The 24,102-nt window shown below is 33.2% G+C and overlaps 1 protein-coding gene across 4 annotated transcripts in view; it reads left to right on the top strand.

The window, feature by feature from the left end:
* LOC145295872 (uncharacterized) overlaps positions 1-24,102 on the top strand; it is a 56,548-nt gene that overhangs the window by 17,752 nt on the left and 14,694 nt on the right. For 2 of the 4 annotated variants that reach the window (XM_080141608.1, XM_080141611.1), the window contains exons 3-6: positions 9,022-9,110; positions 13,319-13,514; positions 14,294-14,679; positions 19,667-19,721. In XM_080141608.1, the coding sequence (XP_079997734.1) occupies positions 9,022-9,110; positions 13,319-13,514; positions 14,294-14,679; positions 19,667-19,721 (726 nt within the window). Of the gene's footprint in view, positions 1-3,686; positions 3,818-5,787; positions 5,976-9,021; positions 9,111-13,318; positions 13,515-14,293; positions 14,680-19,666; positions 19,722-24,102 lie in introns of all 4 variants that reach the window. The other 2 variants (XM_080141609.1, XM_080141610.1) reach the window with 2 other exon arrangements.

Genomic DNA, 24,102 nt, shown 5'->3' with positions numbered 1-24,102 from the left:
AAGCCTCATATTTGGATCTTGTAAGAGTTCATTCTCTTAGTACCAGTATAATTCAGTGGAGATAACTTGAATATAGTTCAAGGAAAATAACTTTTACCACATTTAGGCAAAATATTGTCCTGGCTGCTGAGGGTGCTGAATATGTACCTTTGCAGACCCCTCCCCTCCAAAGGAGCTACATGTTGGTTATTGGTAACAATATATGATGTCTGAGGATAGGATTCTGACAATTGATCGTTAGTTGCAGCATTTCATATTGATTCTTACTTGGATCATAGGCATGATTTTAGAGGTCTGATCTAATTAATTGGCCGGACATACCAAATTCCATCACACACGTACGCATATATATATATATATATATATATATATATATATATATATATATATATATATATATATATATATGCATATATATATATGCATATATATATATATGCATATATATATATATATATGCATATATATATATATATATATATATATGCATATATATATATATATGCATATATATATATGCATATATATATATATATATATATATATATATATATGCATATATATATATATATATATATATATATATATATATATATATATATATATATATATATATAACCTACACCAAATTTATAACTGCTTATAATTTTGTCCATCTGTATTTTTCTATATATTGTTTTTTGAATTATCACCTTGCAGGCGATTGTTTTCTCAAAACAGAATAAAATAGATCAGTTTATCAACAAATCAGTGAGTATCACTGATTTAGTGGTTGCTGCATTCACTCCAAGATATGAAATAGATGTGTAGTAGAAGCGCAAGTATTTTTGTTGAAAAACTTTTGGGTGTTAAAAGAAATGGATTGAAAAACCCATATTAAATTAGGGAATAATATATGTGTACTTTATGTGTCTTTGTAAGTAAGGTGATGGTCTGAGGTGTAGGTAGAATGGATTTTAGTTTTTTTGTTGAGGATAAAGCGTTTAGTGAATTTTAGAGTTTTAAGTGAGATTTCAATTTTGTCGAATTCATCTGATATATATAGATGCTTCTGTTTAGTCTTGAAAGACAATGGATACCCCTGTAGGGGCAGTTGCATGTATAATTGTGAGGCAAGGGTTGCACAATTTCCAACCTCACCTCTCCTGAATCGGCACTGCTTGAATCCAGTAGCAAAAAGAAGTCCAGGACAACTGGAAGCAATGCTGAGATAAGCGGAGAGCATATACAGCACCTGGAAGTCCTAAACCTAAAGTCTCGTCGCACTTAATTTTGACCCAATGTTTTGTTTTCCCCCAACCTTTCTTTTTCAGCACTCTTGTTCTCTCTCTAATTTTGGAGGCGCCCCAGAAAGGGAACCGACCGAAATGGTGACCCTTTTTCAAACGTCGTTAAAATCTATGTTAATCGCCATGTGGTCACCCATTTAGTACTGACCAGGTTCAACGTTGCTTTTCGGTGATTCACTGGGAACCGGTGTGTCAACGTGATTATGCCATACTGATTATATATATATATATATATATATATATATATATATATATATATATACACACACACACACACGCACATTTACCTCCTTGCCGTCAATATAGACCCAAGATTAGCTATTGTTTTGAGAAGCCAGTGTACTAAGATAAGCACACTCTTGCCTACAAAAAATTCCTGAGTATTCCATTGACATTTTCCGACAGAGGCACCTCAGACAATTAGCAATAAACGAACCCTCTCTCAAAGCGAAGATAATGCCTGGGATGGCCAACCTCTTAGGATTGTACAGAACCATACCTCATCTACCAAAGCCAAAGGAAAGAGAAAGAAAACACACATGCAGCAGATGTCAAAATCATAATAAAAAGAACTGAATCTAATGTTTTGATTTGTATTATTTGGACTACTATACTCATTTTCAGTGTTATTCTCACAACGTTTCCATTGAACTAACCTGCGACCTTCTTCAAACGTAGTTTGTCGAACTCAGGAATCTTTCTGTTGAACTTAGGAATCTGCACAGAATTTCGAATGCAACCCTTTTTTTTTAATCCACAGGAGTAACCTGCTCTTATTCCCTCATGACCGGATACAAGTCTTAAGTAATTTGTCATTGTGTTTTTGGTATTGCCTTTACTAAAGATTGATCCCCAGAATACTGTCACACAGAGCAAAATTTACTTAGTACTTTATCCGCAAGGACTTATGGCATAACGACAGGAATATAAACGAAATTCATTTTTATAAATAGATTTTCTTCATTTCATAAAACAAAAATAAAAATAAGCAAATAATTTCTTAATGAAAAATGTATTTACAATAGGTTTAAAAAAATTAAATAATTATTTTTATTGATATTTTTAAGATTAAAAATAATTAAATAAAAACGAACTGTTCAGTGTTCATTTACTGAATTACGGATTTACCTTTTTACAGGTGCAGGATCCTAGTTTTTGTCAGACTTGAAACGTGTTTGTTGCAGGAATTTCATTTGTAAAATAACACTACAAACAGGACCATTCGTTGTTGTTTTTTTTTTAATATATAATATTTACCTCGCACATCTGACAATAACAATTCGATTTTTTTGGATTTATATATATATATATATATATATATATATATATATAAATTTAAAACAAAAGATAATTATTATTATTATTTTCATATATCGTTATCAATATAACGGAATATATTAGATACAACAATTAAAAAACAAGAAAATATATTTAAAAAATCTATTAAAATATTTATGTTCACCTGTGATACATTATTTTAGTAATCGTTTATCCTTTGATGAAAAGGTGCCTGTCCTTGAAAATCCATGGGTTAAGGATTTTTCTGAATAATTATTTGTTAAAATTTTAATGAATTTATGAATGTTGTAATTTATTCTATTTTTATTTTCATTACTAATTTTTCTTGTTATATATTGTGTCTGAATTCCTGAAACAGTGTTTCACGGTAAACAACTAACGATCTCTGAAATAACATTAAGACTTGTGAATTCATAAAAGCAAATTAAGTCAGCGATTGCAGAAGATAATTAATAAATAATTTTCCAATGAAGGACTAGAAGATTTTTAGTTTTATCTTATATATATATATATATATATATATATATATATATATATATATATATATATATATATATATATATATAATCTTCACATTACACCAAAAGATGGAGGAAGTGAGGAGGCATGGCTTTGGAAATCTTTTTACCCGAATACGATGTTCAGCATGTTAAAAATATACCTTTTGTTGGATGAAACTTACTATATATATATATATATATATATATATATATATATATATATATATATATAGAGAGAGAGAGAGAGAGAGAGAGAGAGAGAGAGAGTCTTGCAGTTAAAGGTGGCTTTGTGGCTAAGTTCGAATCTCCCGACTGGCAAGAATTGTCATCCTACACTGATGATTGCGTAAGCATGAAAAACTAATGTCTGTAGGTATAAAACAATAATTATTATTTAATTATAATTATATATATATATATGTGTGTGTTTGTGTGTGTGTGGAGGGTGTATGTATGTATGTACATCTTTCAGTTCAATTATTCTTGCTAAATCAAGTTATTACCATAGTGTATCTCTTCATGTGAATCAGTCATTTATTGCAATAAGCTCTTTATTCGCGAGGAAAAGAACTTTAAACATTTATTTTTATCGTTTCAGAAAAAAATCAATTTGAAATCAAGAATAAATTCCAAAACATCAAATAATCTTAAAACAGTAGCGTGGCTTACACGTGTTTTGGAGACATTAATGGTACAACTGTGAGTGAAACAAGATGGAAAAACAAAAATGTAAACAATTCTTGATATCACATTCTCAGTCGGTTTCAGTCATTTTTTTTTTCTTTAGAACCGATTAAAACAAAGAATTTGCTATTTTCAAATAAGCTCAAATAGGTTTGAGAATTACCTCTGCAAGAATCCATAAGTTGAAAAGGAACAAAGGTTCAGAAAAATGGTTTTGAATTCACCGCAAACAGATATCTCACTCCTAACGCAATCCTCTACCATTATAAGAGTCAAACATGTCCTAAGATGAAGTACTCTTGCTATATTTGGGGAGGAGTTTTTGAGAGTAACTTCTTTTGCCTCAACAGGGTATAAAATAGGGTCGGACCAAGATCACAATGTAATATCTGTCCTGAGGCTACACTTTGCATTTTCTGTCCTCGATCAGTGGAGGAGAAATCTTTTATGACTGAGAAAATTTTTATTTTTGTTCTTATCCAGAGTGCCCCTTTTTGAGGAGCTGGATTTTCTCCCACATTAAAAACCGATCTTGTGTCTAACTCTGCCCTCGTGGGGGAGGGGCAAGTAAATAGGAAGAGGGTATAAAACCAGCTTCAAAATCTAGCAGGATATGTCCATTTCCCCTCCTTACTAGCTCTTTCTCACTGAAGAGATGTTGTGAATCTATCTCTTCTCTGTCGCAATTTTCATACAAGTGTTCAACTAAACTTTAGTCTTTGTCCCCTCCCCCCAACATTCACAACAAACACTCATTTACATACAACCACTGGCAATAATATTCTCTATTTGTACCTAAAACTAAACGAAAATTCCATGAGCAAAGTTTCATTCCTAGAACTGCTCGTCTATGAAACACAATACTGTAGGGCTGCTTCCCAGCTGAATATAAAATGATCGTGTTCAAGTCCAATGCAAACAAATTCTTATTCAGCCGCACTCTTAATTAGTCAACTCTTATCAATTTTCACCATTAATGATCATCATGATGTTGGTTCACCAGCTATTCATTAACCCTGATCCTTGATGGCCTTTGGGCCTTGATAAATTGATCACCTTTTGTTTTATGAAGTGTTGTTACTTGCCAGGAATTGCAATTGCTTCATATAATGAATTATTTTACTTTTTCTATTCAAATCAAAAGGTTTTAAGTATTTTATGTTTGATTGTGGACCTCTTTGTTAGCAACTTCTTTGCTTTAAAATAACAGATCCAATCTTTTTTTTAATTGCATTTTCACTTCAAACAAGATACAGTGCCACTTTAGTGTAGGGGGCTACTATGTGGGGCATAATTTGCAGGAATTCTATGTAGGGAGTTAAGCAGCAAGATGTCTGTTTACATAACACTTGGACTTCTGCATGTCAGTACAGTCAGGGAAGCAGGAACCCGAAAGGGAATTTAATATAAAACGTATATATTTTATATTGGGATCATGTTGGGGTCATCAATGTAAAATAGATATATTTCATATTCATATTTAAAGATTTTAAAGTTTTTGGAGTCTCTTCTCTCAAACACATGTTGATTGGAAGAAAGATGATACGGAATTAAAAAAAGAAACGTTGCATTTACACATGTATGTACAGTGTACATCATGTGTAAATGCAACTGTTTTTTTTTTTTTTTGTACATTGTACAGTTATTATCACTTAGAGTAAATATGTCCTATTCACCAGGTGTGTTGTATAGTCTGCAACAGTTTATTTGTTTATCGCTCACATATGTATAATCATGTTTTTTGCACTTCTACAGAGATGCGTGCTGCTAAATAAATATATACATTCTAGCTTGTTCCAATCGTTTGACAGTCAAACACAGAGGCGGTTTCATAACAAAACTATTTATTTTATTATTATTTTACCTGTCAATGGTCATCGGATGTATCAAGCGAGGGTGGTGAAAGGTAAGATTGGGGGTTGACAAGCTAATGACGTAACGATCATGCATCTTCCTGTTCTTGTTGTTTGTTGGACCTCTTGCTTTTATTGAAAATTCTTTCTTTATTCCATTAGAGGTCAATATATGTGTACAAGTCCTACATGGTATTTTCTTTGTTCTCTGCTAACCTGGTATTCGTGTGTGTGTGTGTGCACGATCCAACAGGTCATCAGGTCATGGATAGAGAAACAGTCCTCAGATATAGAAGTTAGCTATGAATAATCAATAAGAAGTCCCTGACCAATTGGCAGTTTCCTCAAAGGTATGTATGTGATATTTGCCCCAGTCAAGTATATGAAATATATACAGATGCCCAATGTAAAGTTAATACTTGATAGATGTCGGACATTATAAAAGCTGACTGACTGTTTTGATCTGGTGCAGGTTGTTGACCTTGACTCATAACACATTTAGTGTTTATCATGATAAAGCATTAGGCAAGGAAGGGCATCTTCTGTAAAACTTTTGCTCCAAAACTTTCACAAATTTTTCCATGCATGCAGCTAACCAGGATGGATATTTCATCAATGTGGATGATGCTCCTCAAAATCTGCACGTTAATATAAAAAGGATCTGATGAAGATAACTTGTTAAATAGCAAACATAAGAAGATTATATGAAACTTGATACATAAAAAGGGGTGAAAACCAACGACATAATTACAAAGTGAATGTTTAAATCTTAACGTCCAAATAGAATCGATAAAAACATGTATTGCCAGGGTAAACAAAAAGAAAGAGAGATGCATAGGTGATATATAAATAAATGCAACTTACGTTTAATTGATGATGTTCTAGAAGTCTATATGACTACAACTAAAGAGGACTATGACTAGAGCTTGTGGAAGCCATGCTTAGGTGGTCAGATGATTGAAACCATGTCCAATTGCCTATGTGTCCAAGTCAGAAAAAGATAGATATCTGGCTTTTAAATTTGCATATGGGTGGAATTAGAGGTACGGGATCTTCAAAAAGTTTTCATCTATTTGTATAGATATAATGAACGATATATATAATGTCATACGACCAAATATCCTCTATCCATTTCTGAAAGCGAGTTACAAATGATTGCATCTCAAACTTATTCTCAAACTTTCTTTCTACAATAATTGACTTTAATTCTTCTATTGTTTCTGATTTGTTCTGAAAACTAGGAATTTTTCTCTCGGCACTAAAGCCGACAGAGTCAAGGCCAATTTTTAAATGACATTTTTCCTGTCGACTGCAGTATGTTGCTAGTCCTGTGCAGTTCTAGGAAGTCTACCCTCCCAGGCTTTGTCTTCTCACCCTTTAAGAAGAGCTTAGTTTATTTCTAATTGACATAAGGGCTCCTACTAGAGAATGCTGATTGGACTGCTCAAGCATTTTTTGCAGGCCAGAGTTCTCTTCTCCTAGCGAGTTAGCACTTTAAATCCCACTTTTTGACTTGTGTTTTATCTTTCCGTCTTGGAAGGGAGATGAATAACTTCATCATTTAAGGAATTTCATAAGAAAAAAATCCAGACTCCACATTACCATAAAAATTCTAAAACACCCTTGTGTTCTATGCATCAAAATAGCAGTAATATAAAAACAAGATGTTGTAGTGTAATCATGTCGTTTTTATAAATTTCGTTATTATCAAAAATGAAGTTTTGATGTTATTCACATTTTCAAATAGATGATGATTTCTTGAAATACCTGTATTTTTAATTTCTGGAAATAGGTGAGTATGAGGGGCGTGCAATAAGTAATGCCCCTGACCCACTTCCCATAGCAGTAGAGCAACGAAACTTGGCACAGTTATTAGGCTTTCTCTACATAGGAATCACCCAGAGTTATGCATTTCTCCCATCGTTTGATGCAGCTCTGGAGACCGTTTTTGTAGAACACCCCAGGTTGGTCCTCCAACCACAACGTGACTTCAGAAATCAAGGCTGCATCATCTGGGAAATGCTTTCCTTTCAAAAACAACTTCATGGCTTGGAAGAGGTGAAAGTCAGAGGGTGCAAGGTCAGGAGAGTAGGGAGGATGGGGGAGAATTTCATAACCACACGCCTATGCTTCTAATCTGGTGACATGCAAGTTGTGGACCAGAGCGTTGTCCTGCAGGAAGAGTACCTTTGCTGATCTTGCCCCGCCTCTTGATTTTGATAGCTTCCCTTAATTTCCTCAAAAGTGAAGCATAATAGGCTCCTGTAATTGTGGTACCCTTTGCCAGGAAATCTGTCATCACTACTCTGTCCTGGTCCTAGAAGACCGTGAGCATGACCTTGCCAGCAGAGAGCTGCGCCCTTGCCTTCTTTGGAGGTGGTGAGTCCAAGTGCTTCCATTGCATTGACTGGGCTTTGGTCGCTGGATAATAGTGATGGACCCAGGTTTCATCCTGTGTAATCAGTCTTTCGAAAAACTTTAACTCATCTTCTTGGCACATCTCCAAATTCATCCTCGAGCACTCGACGCGCTCTCGCTTCTGGAATGGTGTGAGCAACCTGGGAATCCATCTGGCAGACACCTTATGCATATGCAAATGGTCATGAATGATAGTTTCCACAGACCCTGTACTAATCTTGACATCTTCGGCTATTTGGCGGATAGTAATACGTCGATCTTCCAAAATGGCAGCCTCAACTTGACGGACAGATGCCTCATCAATGGCAGAAGGGTGGAGGTGGGGGCGGGGGCGACCAAGTCTGGGAGCTGTTTCCACAGTCTTTCGGCCATGTTTGAATTCACTATGCCAGCGTTTTACAAGGTCATATGATGGGACATTATCACCATAAGTTTCTTTCATTTCATCAAAAGTCTCCCATGATGTGCGTCCTTTCAAATACAAAAACCGGATCACTGCTCGACATTCAACAGGCTCCATTTCACACCTGAATCAGTTCAAACACCTGTCAAACAGAAACCACAATTAGTTCAGAGCTGTAATTTGCCACATAACCTGTTGAGATATAAATCATTGCACATGCAACATTTTAGCTAGATCAGACAACTGGAAGTGGGTCAGGGGCATTACTTATTGCACGCCCCTCGTACACTCTCCATGACACTATAATTCAGGGGAGATAACAGATATGTTCAAAGAGAGACAACTCTTGATAATTTTTAGCAGAAATCTATATTTGATCCATTATTCCACGAGAAAAAGTAGGTTATATAAATTCAATATGAAGCCATAAGACAAACTGGGATTTATAATAAGCTAAAATAACCCGTAAAACTTTCAATAATCGATTAAATAAAAAATTATTTTATGGACATCTTATAACTATTTAAACATTTACTGCTTGAACGCTTGAAGATTGGAAACTCTTTCTTTTCTAGGCACTATACTCAAGAACAATTCGACGTTGCCTGATTTACCTCCGTGGTATATGATTTTGGGTGCTGGGACAATCACTGCTCTCCGAACGGTGAGTAAATGTTTTGGGTGATCGAACAATCACTGAATGGTGAATAAATGTATCATAATGCTTGTTTTTTTTTTAACCAAATGTTTTATCGTTTCAGTCAAAAAACATTATTTATCAAACAAAAGACGTTATAGTGAATTTTAAAATACAATTTTCAAGTGATAATATCTGAATGAGGGCTAGAAATATAAAATAAAGAAACATTTAAGTAAAAAAAAGTCAGTTATCATATTTTAAAGTCATTTATAAGTCTGTTAAAAATGTTTTAAATGAATGCGTTAGTTATAAGTTAAAAGACAATCAGTTATAAAGTTTTTAAAAGTCAGTTATAAGAAAAAATAAATTAGAAATTAAAAAAAAATCCTCTCTCTCTCTATCTCTATCTATCTATCTATCTATCTATCTATCTATCTATCTACTTCTACTATTATATAAAGGGAACATTGTTTGCGTATCTGTGTGTGAGTTCGTTCCCTATGGACTCGAAAACGGCCGGATCGATTTTTATGAAATTTCACACGACGGTACTTTATGTGCCTGGCAGTGTTCTTAGATAGGTGTTGTGTTAGAATGTTTTCGATAAGTATCAATAACCGATAATCAAAATAATCCGATGAAAGAAGGAACAGGTGATTTTGACCAAAGTTAACATCTTAGACAATCTAACATCACAAGTGCATTTGAGAAGTTTTACTACCACACAAGCCGAAAGGCCCAACATATAAAATCAACAGTAGGTTATTTCATATGACAAGAGCATGTTCAAAATGAATGTTTCTGTTTAGAGCACAATTGAGGCATGACACTTGACTTTTTCATTTTAAACGTTAATGCAAACCATTATATATTGCAATAGAAAAATGCGAAATAACTTAAAATATTGCAGCATTAAGAATTGATTATATAATGTTATAAACTGAATTAAAAAAAAATTCTTAATGCTGTAATATTTTAAGTTATAAATTTATTATATTTTTTACTAGAATATCCTGTCCTTTTCTTTTCCAGTTTTAACAATTAGTCCTTTACTTTTCCATGTTTAAGCTTAACCATATTACTTTTCATGCTTGCATTTTTCTATTGAAATCCATGATTTTTTTTAGGCTTTCAGTAAATTCACTTGTTCTTTGTTTAATTTTAGTCTTATTTTTTTGCCCATAAACATAATATACACATATGTAATAACAATGTACGGCACTCGTCTGCTTTCAATAAAATCCCCCAATTATCTCCCTTTAATTCTCTCTGTTTCACTTGTTACTTCGCTTTTCGCGAGGGTGGTGAATTGGTAGCAACAGTAGTTGCTGAACCGACGTGTTTGCTATGGAAACCAATCATAAAAAACGTTGATCACCTCCTTATTTTTTTTTTTGCGATTATTTGAACACCAGTAAATTTATTATAACTTTTGTTTTATTAAACGAAAATTGAAAAAAAAATGTTCACAATATAACTGAGAAGGTGATCTATAAACTATAACAATTGTTTGAAATTTAGTCAGAAAATGAGTGAGAGGTGAAACTTTAAAGCAGTTCTTAATGACTAGAACTCCTACTTAACCATATATTCAAACACTGCCGTGTTTGAATGATAAAAATAATTTTATAAAATCAAAACTAACAATGTAGACTACAATATATTATGAAGTCATTACGAGAGTATAACATATGGTTTCATGCCTCTGTAGTAAATTCACAAGTTGACAAACGATGAATAATCCACTATGACGCAAGTTTTGGTTTTTGTTGTAAATATTAATTAATAACAAGTCTGAATACAAAGAAGAAAATGATAATTATGTACAACTATCAACAGGAAAAAATAACAAAAAGAATATATATTTTTCTTGTTCTATCAGTCTCTCGATAGTGATTCTTTTTATCAATTACCGATTCGTTTTTGTTTATCAGTCGGTCAGAGAAGGGTGTTTTTACGCAGGAGGAGGGCGGTGGACAGTAACGTGGGCTCTCAACAATGGTGACCAACAAAAAACAACTCACAACTCACAATTCAACTCACCTAATTTTTCCTTGCTCTGCAGTATTTTTTAAATGGAGGGTTTGGGTAAGTTTTGGCTGCTCTAGGGGTTCTATCCAACCAATACCTGCCCACCATGTTGCACTCTACCTCTCCCTGATTGGACAATTAGCCACATCACCCAGCCATGCATATAGATTAGGTGATTTTCCGTTAGCAACAAACAATTCTATCAACTATTTTTCAAACATCGGCCAACCTTTCGGCCATGATCTTTTAAGGTCACCTCCCAGACAAAACATGGTTAGACAGCCAAAACAACCACATTCCCAAACAATATTGTTAAAGTTCTCAAAATTGTTTTTCTTTCCTTTACTAAGAAAATGTATTTCATATCAGCATTCAAGCCATTTTCTCTTTCTTTTTCAACTTGCAGGGTTGCCTGGCAATACCCTGTCACATAAATAAAAAGCTCTAATTCAGCTATCTATTAGTCCCCTTCTGGGGCAATCTCCGACCATCATAGCTGGTTGGGTCAATAGAGACATGTGAAGCTTCTTTCAGGTACTTCACGATGTGTTCCCAGTTAGAGCAGACACTGAATCGATTTGATTGAAAGATGGGCTATTTCATCGATTTCGATGACAATAAAAATATGGGAGTGTGAAACATTCGTTGATCATCATTCTATCTCGGGCAATGTCGAGTCACCATATATATATATATATATATATATATATATATATATATATATATATATATATATATATATATATCGAGCAATGTCGGGTCACCCTATATATATCTCCTATTATTTTTTGACATGCAGCAAATATGAGTTTATTAACATTTCTATGAAAATAATGTTCATTATACTTTAAATATAGAACCGATCCAAATGAGATAAATTAATAAGTATTAATAAATATTCAAAAAGAAATATTGTGCTACATAGTTCAATACAAATAATAAAATCGCATTTTAAGAGACAATTTACTCTTTCAGTTCCACACCTTTTGGCAGATAATGTTTCTTTTTTATGCAACGTTTTGCTGACTTCTTACTTTGGTGAAGAACAGCTGCACGTCGGAATTACTATGAGTTCCTTTCTCACACGATTACAACAATGATCATATACCAAAATTCATGAATTTGGATTTTTTTGAAGCAGTTTGGCAATCAGAAATTGTATTTGGCTTTTTTCAAAGCGTAATGTACGAACTGACTAAAAAAAAAGGAACAAGCAGAATATTATATAAATAAAGTCGCTCTAAAAGCATAATAAATATATCTTCAAAACGCTTGTATAAATAATAATCAATCGTTAAAAATATATAAAGTAAATCATAAATATAAACAAATGAATCATGCATGGTCTCCTGTGACTGCACAGTGAACGAGGCATAAAAAAAATGGAAAAAAAGTTCAACATTCTCCCCCACCCCAAAAAGTCCCCAGGGGACGTCAAATCCTGGTGAAAATGAACAAACGGTGCAGTTTTAGGCCTTAACATATGTAAATTTGAGTTCTACACCATGCAAAAAAAAGAAATGGCTAAGTCCATTATCCCCCTCCCCCATTTAGCCCCAAAGTCCCCAAGGCCTTAACATATTTAAATTTGAATTCAGCACCATGCAAAACTGCTAAATAGATATACACAGAAACTTTTGGACAAATATGGTCAAATATTCCCAAAAATGGAGTGTTTTTATTAGCCCTAAAAGAGACGCTGGGGCACACCCAAGAGTTATTGTGAAGTATATATTATGTTATTATGTAGAAATCAGTTAGTTACAACTTTTTAGAAAGTTTTATAAAAATCCAAGGCATCATTTTTTTTTTTTTTTAATAAGCACAAAAGTGTCAATTTTAACCATTTTAACCTGGAAGGCCCCCCTCGGGGGGGGGGGGGCAACCGGCGTTTTCCCGGAATATATATATATATATATATATATATATATATATATATATATATATATATATATATATTAAGCTTGACTTACAAATGGTGGGAATTTTCATTGTATAAAGTGTAGATCTATGTATAAATATGATAATAAAAAAAAATAAAAGCTGGGTTCAAACCTTTCCCACGGGTTTTGGTGAAAGTAAAGCAATAGCTTCATCAGGATTTGAACACGGCATCCCAAGATTACAATCTTCGATGTTAACATGAAACCAATTTGATATTGCACTTACTCATCTCCGTTTTTTTCTTTTTTGATTTTCAGACGCGTGCTTTGCTGAGGATCAAATTGCCAATGGAGTCCGATTTCGAAACGATTTATAGACTTCTGCGAACAATCTGTTCCAATGTCACTTATGATGAAGTCATAGATGCCATGAAGACCTTTTTTGGTCCTCCAAGACAAAATTTCGAAGACTTCTTACTAGGATTTGCTGTCAGAGAGAAGAATAATGAATCAGGTAAAGGCACAAATATATTTTGAGTTACATATTTCTTTATTTTCATGAAATTTTACAAAAAACAACACAGCAAAAAAAAAAAAAAAATTAGAAGCCGGGCTACTCAAAAGATTTGAGAAGGGTGTCTATGGCCATTCTCATCACTGTACCTTTGATTGGTGTATACTAATCTAATCCTAGCTATAGTTCTCATTCACCATAATACCACAAACACACCAGGAGTCGTCCTACCTAAGATTCCTGAAACAATTTTTGTTTTTTTATTAAATAAATAGATAATAACACTTCTGCTTCTTCTTTATCTTCTTCATATTCTTATTCTTTATATTTTGCGTATTACTTTTCTTTTCTTTGTCGTCATCTTCTCTGTATTCTTCTTATTATTATTCTTTTTCTTCTTCATATTCTTTTTCTTTGTTTGCTTCTTTGTATTTTATATTTCTTTTCTTCTTCTTCATCATCTTCTTCTTCTTCTCCTCATCCTTCTCCTCCTCCTCCTCCTTCTTCTTTGTCGTCATCATCATAATTCAGGATGGAAATACAAGAAGCAAATCATACCTTTCCAATATTCGAACTAACATCATAGTGTATTATCTATTCGATGATAACCAAACCACAAATTATTAAAAATTCCTCTGCTCTTTCTGTTCTTCACTTTGCAGATGACCTCGTTCTCCAGAAGTCACCTTCTAATGTTTAATTAATGAACGCTATGATTTTTATTGGCGTTTAATGTTTCTGTTTATTATTCGTTAACTTTGTGCCATTTTCAATTGCAGAAAACAAATACAGTGACCGGGAATGCCTGTTCTATTCGGCCATCGCATTTTTCACTCTTGAAAAATTTGAGCATAATTTGAAAACGCCAATTCCGCCACTGACTTTAGAACAAATCCCGCCAGTTCTTTACTGGGTGCTCAGCCAATCAGTGAGAAACTCAGCTGACATTGTGCGAGCATTTAAACGATTATTGTTGGCGGCAAGATCTCCATACATCCGCTCGTTGCCCAACTCGTTTATATCGTTTAGACACCTCGACCAGGCGACTAGAAAGTTTAATTGGTGCGATTGTGACAAAAATATCATTAAATACAACTACTTACACACCAAACACGAACATAAAGATTATATTTGGCTTCAAGAAGATACACCACATTTAGTTCGGGTAAGTCTATTTCTTCTTCTTCTTCTTCTTCTTCTTCTTCTTCTTCTTCTTCTTCCTATTATTATTATTATTATTATTATTATTATTATTATTATTGTAGAAATTTTTTGGGATATATTTCTTTTCCTTCTCTTTTTTCCCTTTTCTTCCTTTCTCTTGAGTTTACTTCACTGCTGTTGATGTTGTTGGTCATGCAACTAATTTCTGCCTGTTGATTGGTTGAACATTTCTGTGTTTTGCGATAAAATCCAAGATGAGGTTGGCAGTTGGAGCTTGACAGTTGAAATGTGTTGATGTACAATCTTCTCTCCATTTAACAGGACGTTAAAATGTTGAAGTGAACTCGTCTAAGTTACCTGGCGAAGTTTATAATGTTGAAGTGATTTTGTCTAATTTACCTGATGAATTCGCATCTCGCTGAGAGAAATCTACTTCAAGCAAATCCTAGAAATCTGTTGAGGACTTGGACAGTTAAATATGTCAGAGAACTACAAGCCTGTAAGAGATACATGTGAAAAATAATCTCACTAGGAAAGACTTCTAAGGCATAAAGAAATGGAAACATCTCAAGTTGCATTTTTTTCTAAGTCAAATGAAAAGAATGTTTTTATCCTGGCTGGACTCAAAGAAGGAACTTGGAAAATATTTTACTGCACTCTGTGCCTCATTAGAGAACGTTATTAACGAAAAACTGTGTATTTTTTTTTTTCATGTTATTCCTTCAGGAAAATGAGGAAATAAATTCCTCGCTATCAAAGTACAATTTCGGAACATTATTTTATTAAGTTTGTCTCGAGATATTTCAACTGATCTAAACAAGTAGACTTTTATTTTAAAATGGACGACATTACCAAAGATTGAATATGCTGTGGAAGTGTCTATCACGATAGCGAGATATTTTTTTCTAAGGCCTGAAGAAAATGGAAACGTCTCAAGTTGCAATTTTTCTAAATCAAATGAAAAAAATGTTTTTTATTCTGACCAGACTCAAAGAAGGAACTTGGAAAGGTTTTTTTTTATTTTTCCCGGACTCCTTGCCTCATCAGAGAACATTATTATACAAAGAACTTCTACACACAGTTCTTCATATGATAATGTTCTCTGATGAGACAAGGAGTCCTGTAAAAATAAAAGTGTGTATTTTATTTTCAGGTTATTCTTTCAGGAAAATGAGGAAATAAATTCCTTGCTATAAAAGAACACTCTTAGAAACATTATTCTCAGATAATAAGTTATCTTTGTCTGTAGATATTTCAATTGATCTACACGAGTGGACTTTGATTTTAAAGTGGACTACATTATCAAATGTAAGCTTAAATTGCGACCAAAGCGAGTGAACTATTTTCAACTTTGCTAAAGTATTTTTACCTTTCTAAAAATAAAAAAAATCCTGTGCAAGTTGAAATCTCATATCATGCCGTGATAAGTAAAAGAAAGCCAATCTATCTTTTTATCTTTTGTAATTGTTACCACACAAATAACTTTCTTTGTAGCTGAGAGCAAAATATTAGCAGCAGACACTTCATGAACTTTTCTCTTACTGACTAGTGGCTTTCTGATTGGTTGGCTGTTCTTGGGGGTGGAGCTTAGCTGCATAAAAATGGCTTTCTCTCCTGCTACTACCGCTTTGTTGATGCAGAGGAGGAAGTTGGCTAAAGACAAAATATTAACTATGTTTGAATTTTTAGAGTTATGGGATGAAGTTGAGGAATCTAGTTTGGCATTATATAAAAATTAAGTTGATGATTATTTGAAATCTGTGAATCTTTTAGAAGAACAGATTGTCAATGTTTATTTGATGGCAATGATTGATGAGTTTACGATCGAATCCTTTTATAAAGAATGTATCTTGTTTTGGATACAAGTGTTGGAAAAAATGTCTAATTTATAACCTTCCTTTGAACGTTGGAAACCTGCTGTGAAAACCAAAGGTCCTAACTTGGTTCTTAAGATCGAGTGCTCTAAGTTCAATGATAAGGATCTGAAGACTAATAAGTCGGCCTTTCTGAATTTCAGAATTGTGTAGCTAATCTTGACTGCAACGTTTTAAAGCCAGTCGTTTTGAAAAATCACATAACTGGTTACACCTTCCAGTTGATTAGACATTTGACATTATCTGATGAAAACTATCAGGTAGCGCTAAACATTCAGAATTTTTTGACGAAAAGATATAATTGACTCGATTTTTTCTTCTCTATTATGTACTGACAGAATAAGTAATGTTTCTGCCGTCGGGAAGTTTCTGAGTATTTTGAAGGTTCAGATATATAAGCATAAAAATCCGTGTGAATTGGATTCTTTGAAGATTGAATCTCCTGGGAATAAATTACTTAGTCATAGAAATTTTGGCAAGTTACTGGCTTTCTTTAAGGCAGAGTTAGTTCATGAGGTTGGAAATAGTTTTCCATCCCTGGAAGAAATATTAGATTGCCTTGAAATTTCGTGCACATTGAATTTTTGTAAGCAAGATTCTTACCCTCGTAAAGTTGTGAGTCTTGTTAAGAAGTTTTCTCATAAGCTTAAGTATATCTCTGCTATCAAAAAACCTTCCACCTTAGAGGATTTTTATATGAAGGCGACTAAAGCAAATTACAGTTGTAATTTTTGCAGAGCTAATGGTCATCGGGGTTATTCTTGTAGTTCTTATCCTACTTATGCTGTAAGTTTCATCAGTCTATCCTGCCTTGACAGAATACAAAAGAGACTTCGTGGCTTAGTGGGGGATGTCCTTTTCTCTTCCCTGCAACCTCTCTCCCATAGAAGCGACGTTGCGAGCCTGTCTTTGTTTTATCGTTATTTCCATGGCAAGTGCTCGTCCGAGCTACAATCTCTGCCCCCCCCCTCGCCAATCTTTCATGATAATCACCCGTGTAGCTGAAACCACTGTCAGTAATTTTCCCCACTCTTTATCTGTGTCTGAATCAAAATGTAGATTCCATGAACCTATGGAACTCTCTTTCATTTGCCTGTTTCCCACCTGACTACAACTTGGATGTTTTCAAGTTCAACAAAAACAAATTCTTGATGAATCGCCCCCTTAAGTAAGACACTTTATCAAATCTCCAATACTAACGATTACTACGATACTATCCCATTGATTACTGTACATGCAATAGCCCTTATCCCCGAGTGGCTTCCGGGCCTTGATAAGTGGTGACCCCCATGTAAAAAAAAAAAGTTTTGAAAGATGCAAAGAGTTGGGGTTGAGCAACTTCTATTTTTCCAGAAATATAAAAGCCTGAATTTTATCATATGAAAAGCAGAATAATATAAAACTTTTTCCACTGTTTTTAATAGAATTTTCAATTTAAAATTTTCATAAAACCATATCATTCATCGCCATTTTGTCTTGATTTCTAAAACATTAAAATATGTTTTTAAAAGGTTTTTAAACCAAATATTTTTTTTGTCTAAAATTTAGGATGATTTGCTATAAGAATATGCAAAAATATTATAAGTACCTCAATTTCAAATAATTTCAACTTTTTATATCACTCTATGGATTTACGGAGTGTAATTTAAAAATAAAAATAATAATAGTTTAAAATTAAGTATGGAGGCCTAGAAGGGACTAAATAAACTATATTTATCTATGTATTTTTAACATTTGATTTGACGATTAAGTGAAGGGTTTAATTCTTTTTTCATAAGCGATATATATATATATATATATATATATATATATATATGTCACCTAGATAACTCCAAAAGTTAAGCAACGATAAGGCTGGCCAGTACCAGATGGGTAACCATTTTGGGAATGTTGCTAGGCGTCACAAGTGTTGAAAACAACTCCTGCATCTACTATCACGGTTGGGCCACCATAAGTGATTGAACAAGGAATTGCCAAAAGAAATTATCATATTTTTAGCAAAATGCGCAGTTATTTATCGATTTTTTCTTTTTTTGGTATTGATTTTTCAAAGCATTTCTTATTTAATATTTGGGCTCACTAAAAGAAAATTATTAATTTATTTTTCAAAGATTTAAAAGTAGTGTTTTTAACAAAAATAATGAAAATATATAATTTATTTGCTTATCTGAAAGATAATAATTATTATTAACATATTCAATGAATTTCACACTTTAAAACACAAAAGATGAAAAATAAAACACATTCAAAATTCGGATTTTCAACCTTAAAATCTGATATGTGCGCAGTTGTATATTTTTTTTGTTTGCTTGTTTTTTTCTACAATCCTCACCTTTCCCACAATACAATATATTTTGCTCAGTTTCAGATAATTATTTTAAGTGTATATGTACCTACAAATAAAAAAGGGAGAGTTGTAGGCAAAAAAAACAAACATATATATATATATATATATATATATATATATATATATATATATATATATATATATATATATATATATATAAATATCGATTATGAAAAAAAAGTACAGCATTATAAAATTCATTCTTCACTTAATAATCGGTGAAAATTTCGCATTGATTGGATAATTATCTGATTTTTGGTAGATTTTTATAGAGAAACTCTATCAAAAAATACTTACTTCCTTCTATCGTTTTGGCCGAATATTCTTAATACTACCATTTTTTTTTTTACCTGGAATTCTTTACAATTAAAATGGACTCTGATGGGATTGATGCTGCCAATTTTTGCCTCGGATAACTGCATTTAATATTTACAATTGAATAATTCTCTTTTCTCTATGATAAAATTATTTCTTTTGCATTTTTTTTTTTTTCAAAAATTTTAATATTACAAGAATGGTTTTTCACTCACAAAAAAGTGATGAAAAACGTCAGTTAGGCCCGTAAGGCAATCTTATGATGGTGTCACAAAACAAAGCACCAACTTTTAATTTGTTATAAGCAAACGTGGAAATAGTAAAGCTTAGAAAACTGTCATGAGAATGTCAGTGTGCAATCAGAGATAGCAAAATTTAAAAAAACATATTTGAGCATTTTATCAACATTTTTAATTGGATTTATTTAATTGGAATCTTATTTTGTTTTGCAGCCAACATTTATTGACAAACAACCACCTTTTCAGAAGCTTTTGTTAAGAGAAAAAGGTAAGAAAATCCACACGTTTGGCTTAAAAATGCGTATCTATTACTAATTAGCAACACTCCATGGAAATTCCACAGTATTTTTTACATAAATCTTTATATATATAAATATATATATATATATATATATATATATATATATATATATATATATATATATATATATATATATATATATATATATATATATATATTAATACCGTTTTGTCAGCTTAGTTACACATATTTTGATTACCGAATTATATCAACGATTCGATAATTTCATCAAAACATGTCTAACTATGCAGATAAAATGGCAATAAAAAATATATATATTTGCTCTGCTGTAATATTGAGCACTCTCTTCAAGTTTTTACTCATTACCATTTTTGCTATATATATATATATATATATATATATATATATATATATATATATATATATATATAACAGAATTCCTTTCCTCAACGTTCTTATTGACACTTCCAATAACACTTTCAGCACCTCCAACTACAAAAAACCTACCTGCTATAATTCTTGCCTTTTATTGTGGGGGATAAATCACCCCTATCTGAGAACTAAGTGGAATCAACTAGTCCTATGAATACCACTGGTTTCAGAGACTAGAAGGAGACAAGCATAACATGATTAACCACATGCTACGAACACGTTCCTCTCATACTACTATAATGACTCCTGGCCACAATGACAAAGACGAATAAAGTTGCAAGATCAGTAACTGACGAAAAAATAAAATTTGAGCTACTTACTGATGTGTCACTAAAAACAATGACAAAAAAGCTAAAAGTGTTCATCCTAAGGAATGCAACAAATTTATTCAGGACTGATTGGATTCAGGAATTTGAATTATGGGATTCGCTAATAAGTGATTTTTGTCACAAAGTTGAAAACCTAACGGCCGAAGCTGACAAACTCAAAAAAGATCTAACAAATCTTTCCCAAGTGTTTTCTTTAAAAAGCTTGGATACTGCACAAAAATAAAAGTGAAATTTGAATCGCTGGCTGAAACAAAACCAAAATTCAAAAAGCCACGGAGCGTCCCATTCGCTTCAAGGGAAAAAATTGAAGAAGAATTGGAAAGACTAGTTAACACTGGGATTTTGACCCCTACTTACTATAATGAATGGGCAGCCCCCACCGTATACATGAAAAAAAAACTCTAAAGGGATTAGAGTATGTACAGATTTCTCTATCAGATTGAATACAGTGCTCAAGGACCACCACTATCCGCTACCAAACCCAGACGAGGTATTCGCTAACTTAAATGTCGAAAAAAATTTTCCAAAATAAATTTAAGCAAGGCGTACCTACAAATACCACCAGTAGAGGAAGATAGCTTGAAACTTTTGTGTATCTCAACGCACAAAGGACTGTATAAATCCAATAAATTAGCATTTGGTATAAAAGTTGCACCTGGAATTTTCCAACAGGTAATCGATACTTTGCTAAGTGGTTTGGGTTTTGCAATAGACTATCTGGACGATATTCTTATGTGTAGTCAAAATGTTGAACAACATAGAGATATTAACTCCATGCTCCAGAAGCAAAACAACCCTCCCACTAACAGTAACACTCCCAACACCATAACCCCAATACAGTCAACTCATTCTATTGCAACCAAATGCACCCGGCCTTGAAGTTAGAAGAAATCGCTATAAAAAAACATCATCCATGGATACATATCCCCTGTAAACAACAATAACATTAGATTCATCATTTACTATAAAAAATTTAAAAACTCAAAACCTAGTTATTAAAAACCACTGGAATGAACCAATGTCATCTATCAGTTTAAATGCCTCTTGGGAGAATGTAACTCCTATAACAACAATACAACTAATAGTTATGTCGGACATATGACCACAACATTATCACGCTGCCTCACATACCATAATCTTAAATCTAGTGCCATCTTCCAACATTGACATAAAAAACATCACTACCCCTCCCCCTCAAATTTCAGAGAAATTCTAGTCAACAATACCACAAAACAAACGTAAAAAAACTCAAAATCTTAGAAGCTATATCTATCAAAATGCAAAAGCCTAGCTTAAATCAGGTCACATTTCAGAATAGTACCAATATACTCAAATGCTTCACATAAGTCCTTTTCCTCCCCCACATCCTGCCACCGACAATAGAATAGGCAGGCTCTCCTCACTTCCCCCTACCACACAACCCATCCACTGGTGTCAACAATCCAACGACCCTCGCACCCTATTTACTACCATTTAAATAAGTCTTCCCACAATTTCTTACTGAGACTAACACACATTCCTGAGTGAAGATGATTTCATGAAAAGTTAAAACTGTGGACACTCCGAGAAGAAAAATACTTGGATCATACATCCATACATTCAATGTATATACAAAAAAGAAGATATCTCACTGCTGATGCAATTCTCTATCTATATAAAAGCCAAGTACGTCCAAGGATGGAATACTGCTGCCATATCTGGGCAGGAGCAGCTAAAAACAGCCTATCCTGCCTTGACAGAGTACAAAATAGACTTCGTGGCTTAGTGGGGGATGCCCTTTTCTCTACCCTGCAACCTCTCTTCCACAGAAGAGACGTTGCGAGCCTATCCTTGTTTTATCGTTATTTCCATGGCAGGTGCTCGTCTGAACTCCAATCTCTGGTCCCCCCTTGCCAATCTTTCACGAAAAACACCTGTCTAGCTGAATCCACTGTGAAAAATTTCCCCCACTCTTTATCTGGGCCTAAATCAAAACGTGGATTCCATGAACAAAGCTTCTTTCTTAGAACTGCACGCCTGTGGAACTCTGTTCCGTCTGCCTGTTTCCCACCTGACTACAACTTGAATGTCTTCAAATCCAACGTTAACAAATTCTTAGTGAACCGCCCCCTTAAGTAAACACTTCATCAAATCTCCACACTAACGTAATGTACTTGCAATAACCCTTATCCCTGAGTGGCTTCCGGGCCTTGATAAGTGGTGACCACTGTGTAAAAAAAAAAAAAAAAAAGATAATACGAAAACTTGAAAAATAAAAAAAGTTAACAATATTTGCCTCAATATATATATATATATATATATATATATATATCATTCAACCACGGTAGTGGTTGAATATATGCTTAAGTCCGAAATTGAATGAATCGAGACACATTCAAACCCCCACCACTAATTCCGTTCGCAACCAAATTTCAAACAGGTTATATAGTTGGATAGAACACCTCATTAGCTACATTTTGAAAATATTTTTTCGAAAATTGGTTCAGTAGAAAAAAAGTTACAACAAAATATGTGGGTTCACAAACAGGAGAGTAAGTACATAAGGGACTAACGCTTTTTTTTTTTTTATTTTGCATAACTTTTTTTGTATATAAATATTTTTTACTGCGATTTTGCCAATATGACATGTTAGCGTAACGGTTAGAGTACCGGGGGTTGGTGAAAAGTTTTTACGTTCAATCCCGTGTATCGTTTTTTTTTATAATTAAAAAACCGAACTTTTTTTTAATAACTATTTTTTAAAACTCTCCTTATGATTTTATAGCAAAAATTGGTGAATTTATCGATTAAAAGTATTAGTGAATTCTATGATATACATATTCTTTGAATGAACTCAAATTTTTCGTTATCACATTTGATGAAAAATGTCCCATTTTGGCAATGCGTCTGACCAATGATGCTTTTGAACCCGCAACCAGCACTGCGATGTCATCAGCATCAGCCTGGGCATAAATATTCCTATTTTTAAACTCCTTTAAAAGAGGATTCAGCATACAGTTCCATAGTAAAGGTGATAAAATCCCACTTTGGGGGTTTCATTTAACTACTTCCCTTTTAACAGTTGCCCTCAGTAGTTCTACTTGAACTGTTCTGTGCCTCACCATATACTCAATCCATCGGATGAGTACTGGTGGCACATAGAGTTCTCGTAGCGACTTGAACATACTACTGAAGGGTATGTTGTCAAAAGCTCCAACGATATCTAAAAAGACACCGAGTGCCATCTTCTTTTTTTGTTAGTTTACGCTCTATACAGGTCACGAATTCATGAACCGCAGTCTCGGTAGAGACCCTGGCTCGGAACTACTGTGATTGAATGATAAATATTGCATAAATGTGTGTTTGAGAGCTATTTTTTTTTGACAATCATTAATAAATATTATAAATTTATATATTAATCCAATAGCAATGCCTGGGAAAATCATGGATTATATGGAAAAATGCGCGCATGAAAAGTAATATTCTTAAGATTTTATTAAACCTAGAAAAGTAAAGGACAAGAAATTCAACCTGGAAAAATAAAGAACAAGATATTCTAGTAAAGTAAAAAATAAGAATTTTTTAGACTTAAAATATTGCAGCTAAAAATAAAATTTGAATATTGATAAATATTTTATTTATTATTT

Source organism: Euprymna scolopes, chromosome 16 (assembly GCF_053919585.1).
Source record: "Euprymna scolopes isolate OS-2025 chromosome 16, ASM5391958v1, whole genome shotgun sequence".
Lineage (NCBI taxonomy): Eukaryota > Metazoa > Mollusca > Cephalopoda > Sepiida > Sepiolidae > Euprymna > Euprymna scolopes.
The sequence above is the reverse complement of the archived record's forward strand: the minus strand, read 5'-3'. Positions and strand labels throughout refer to the sequence as shown.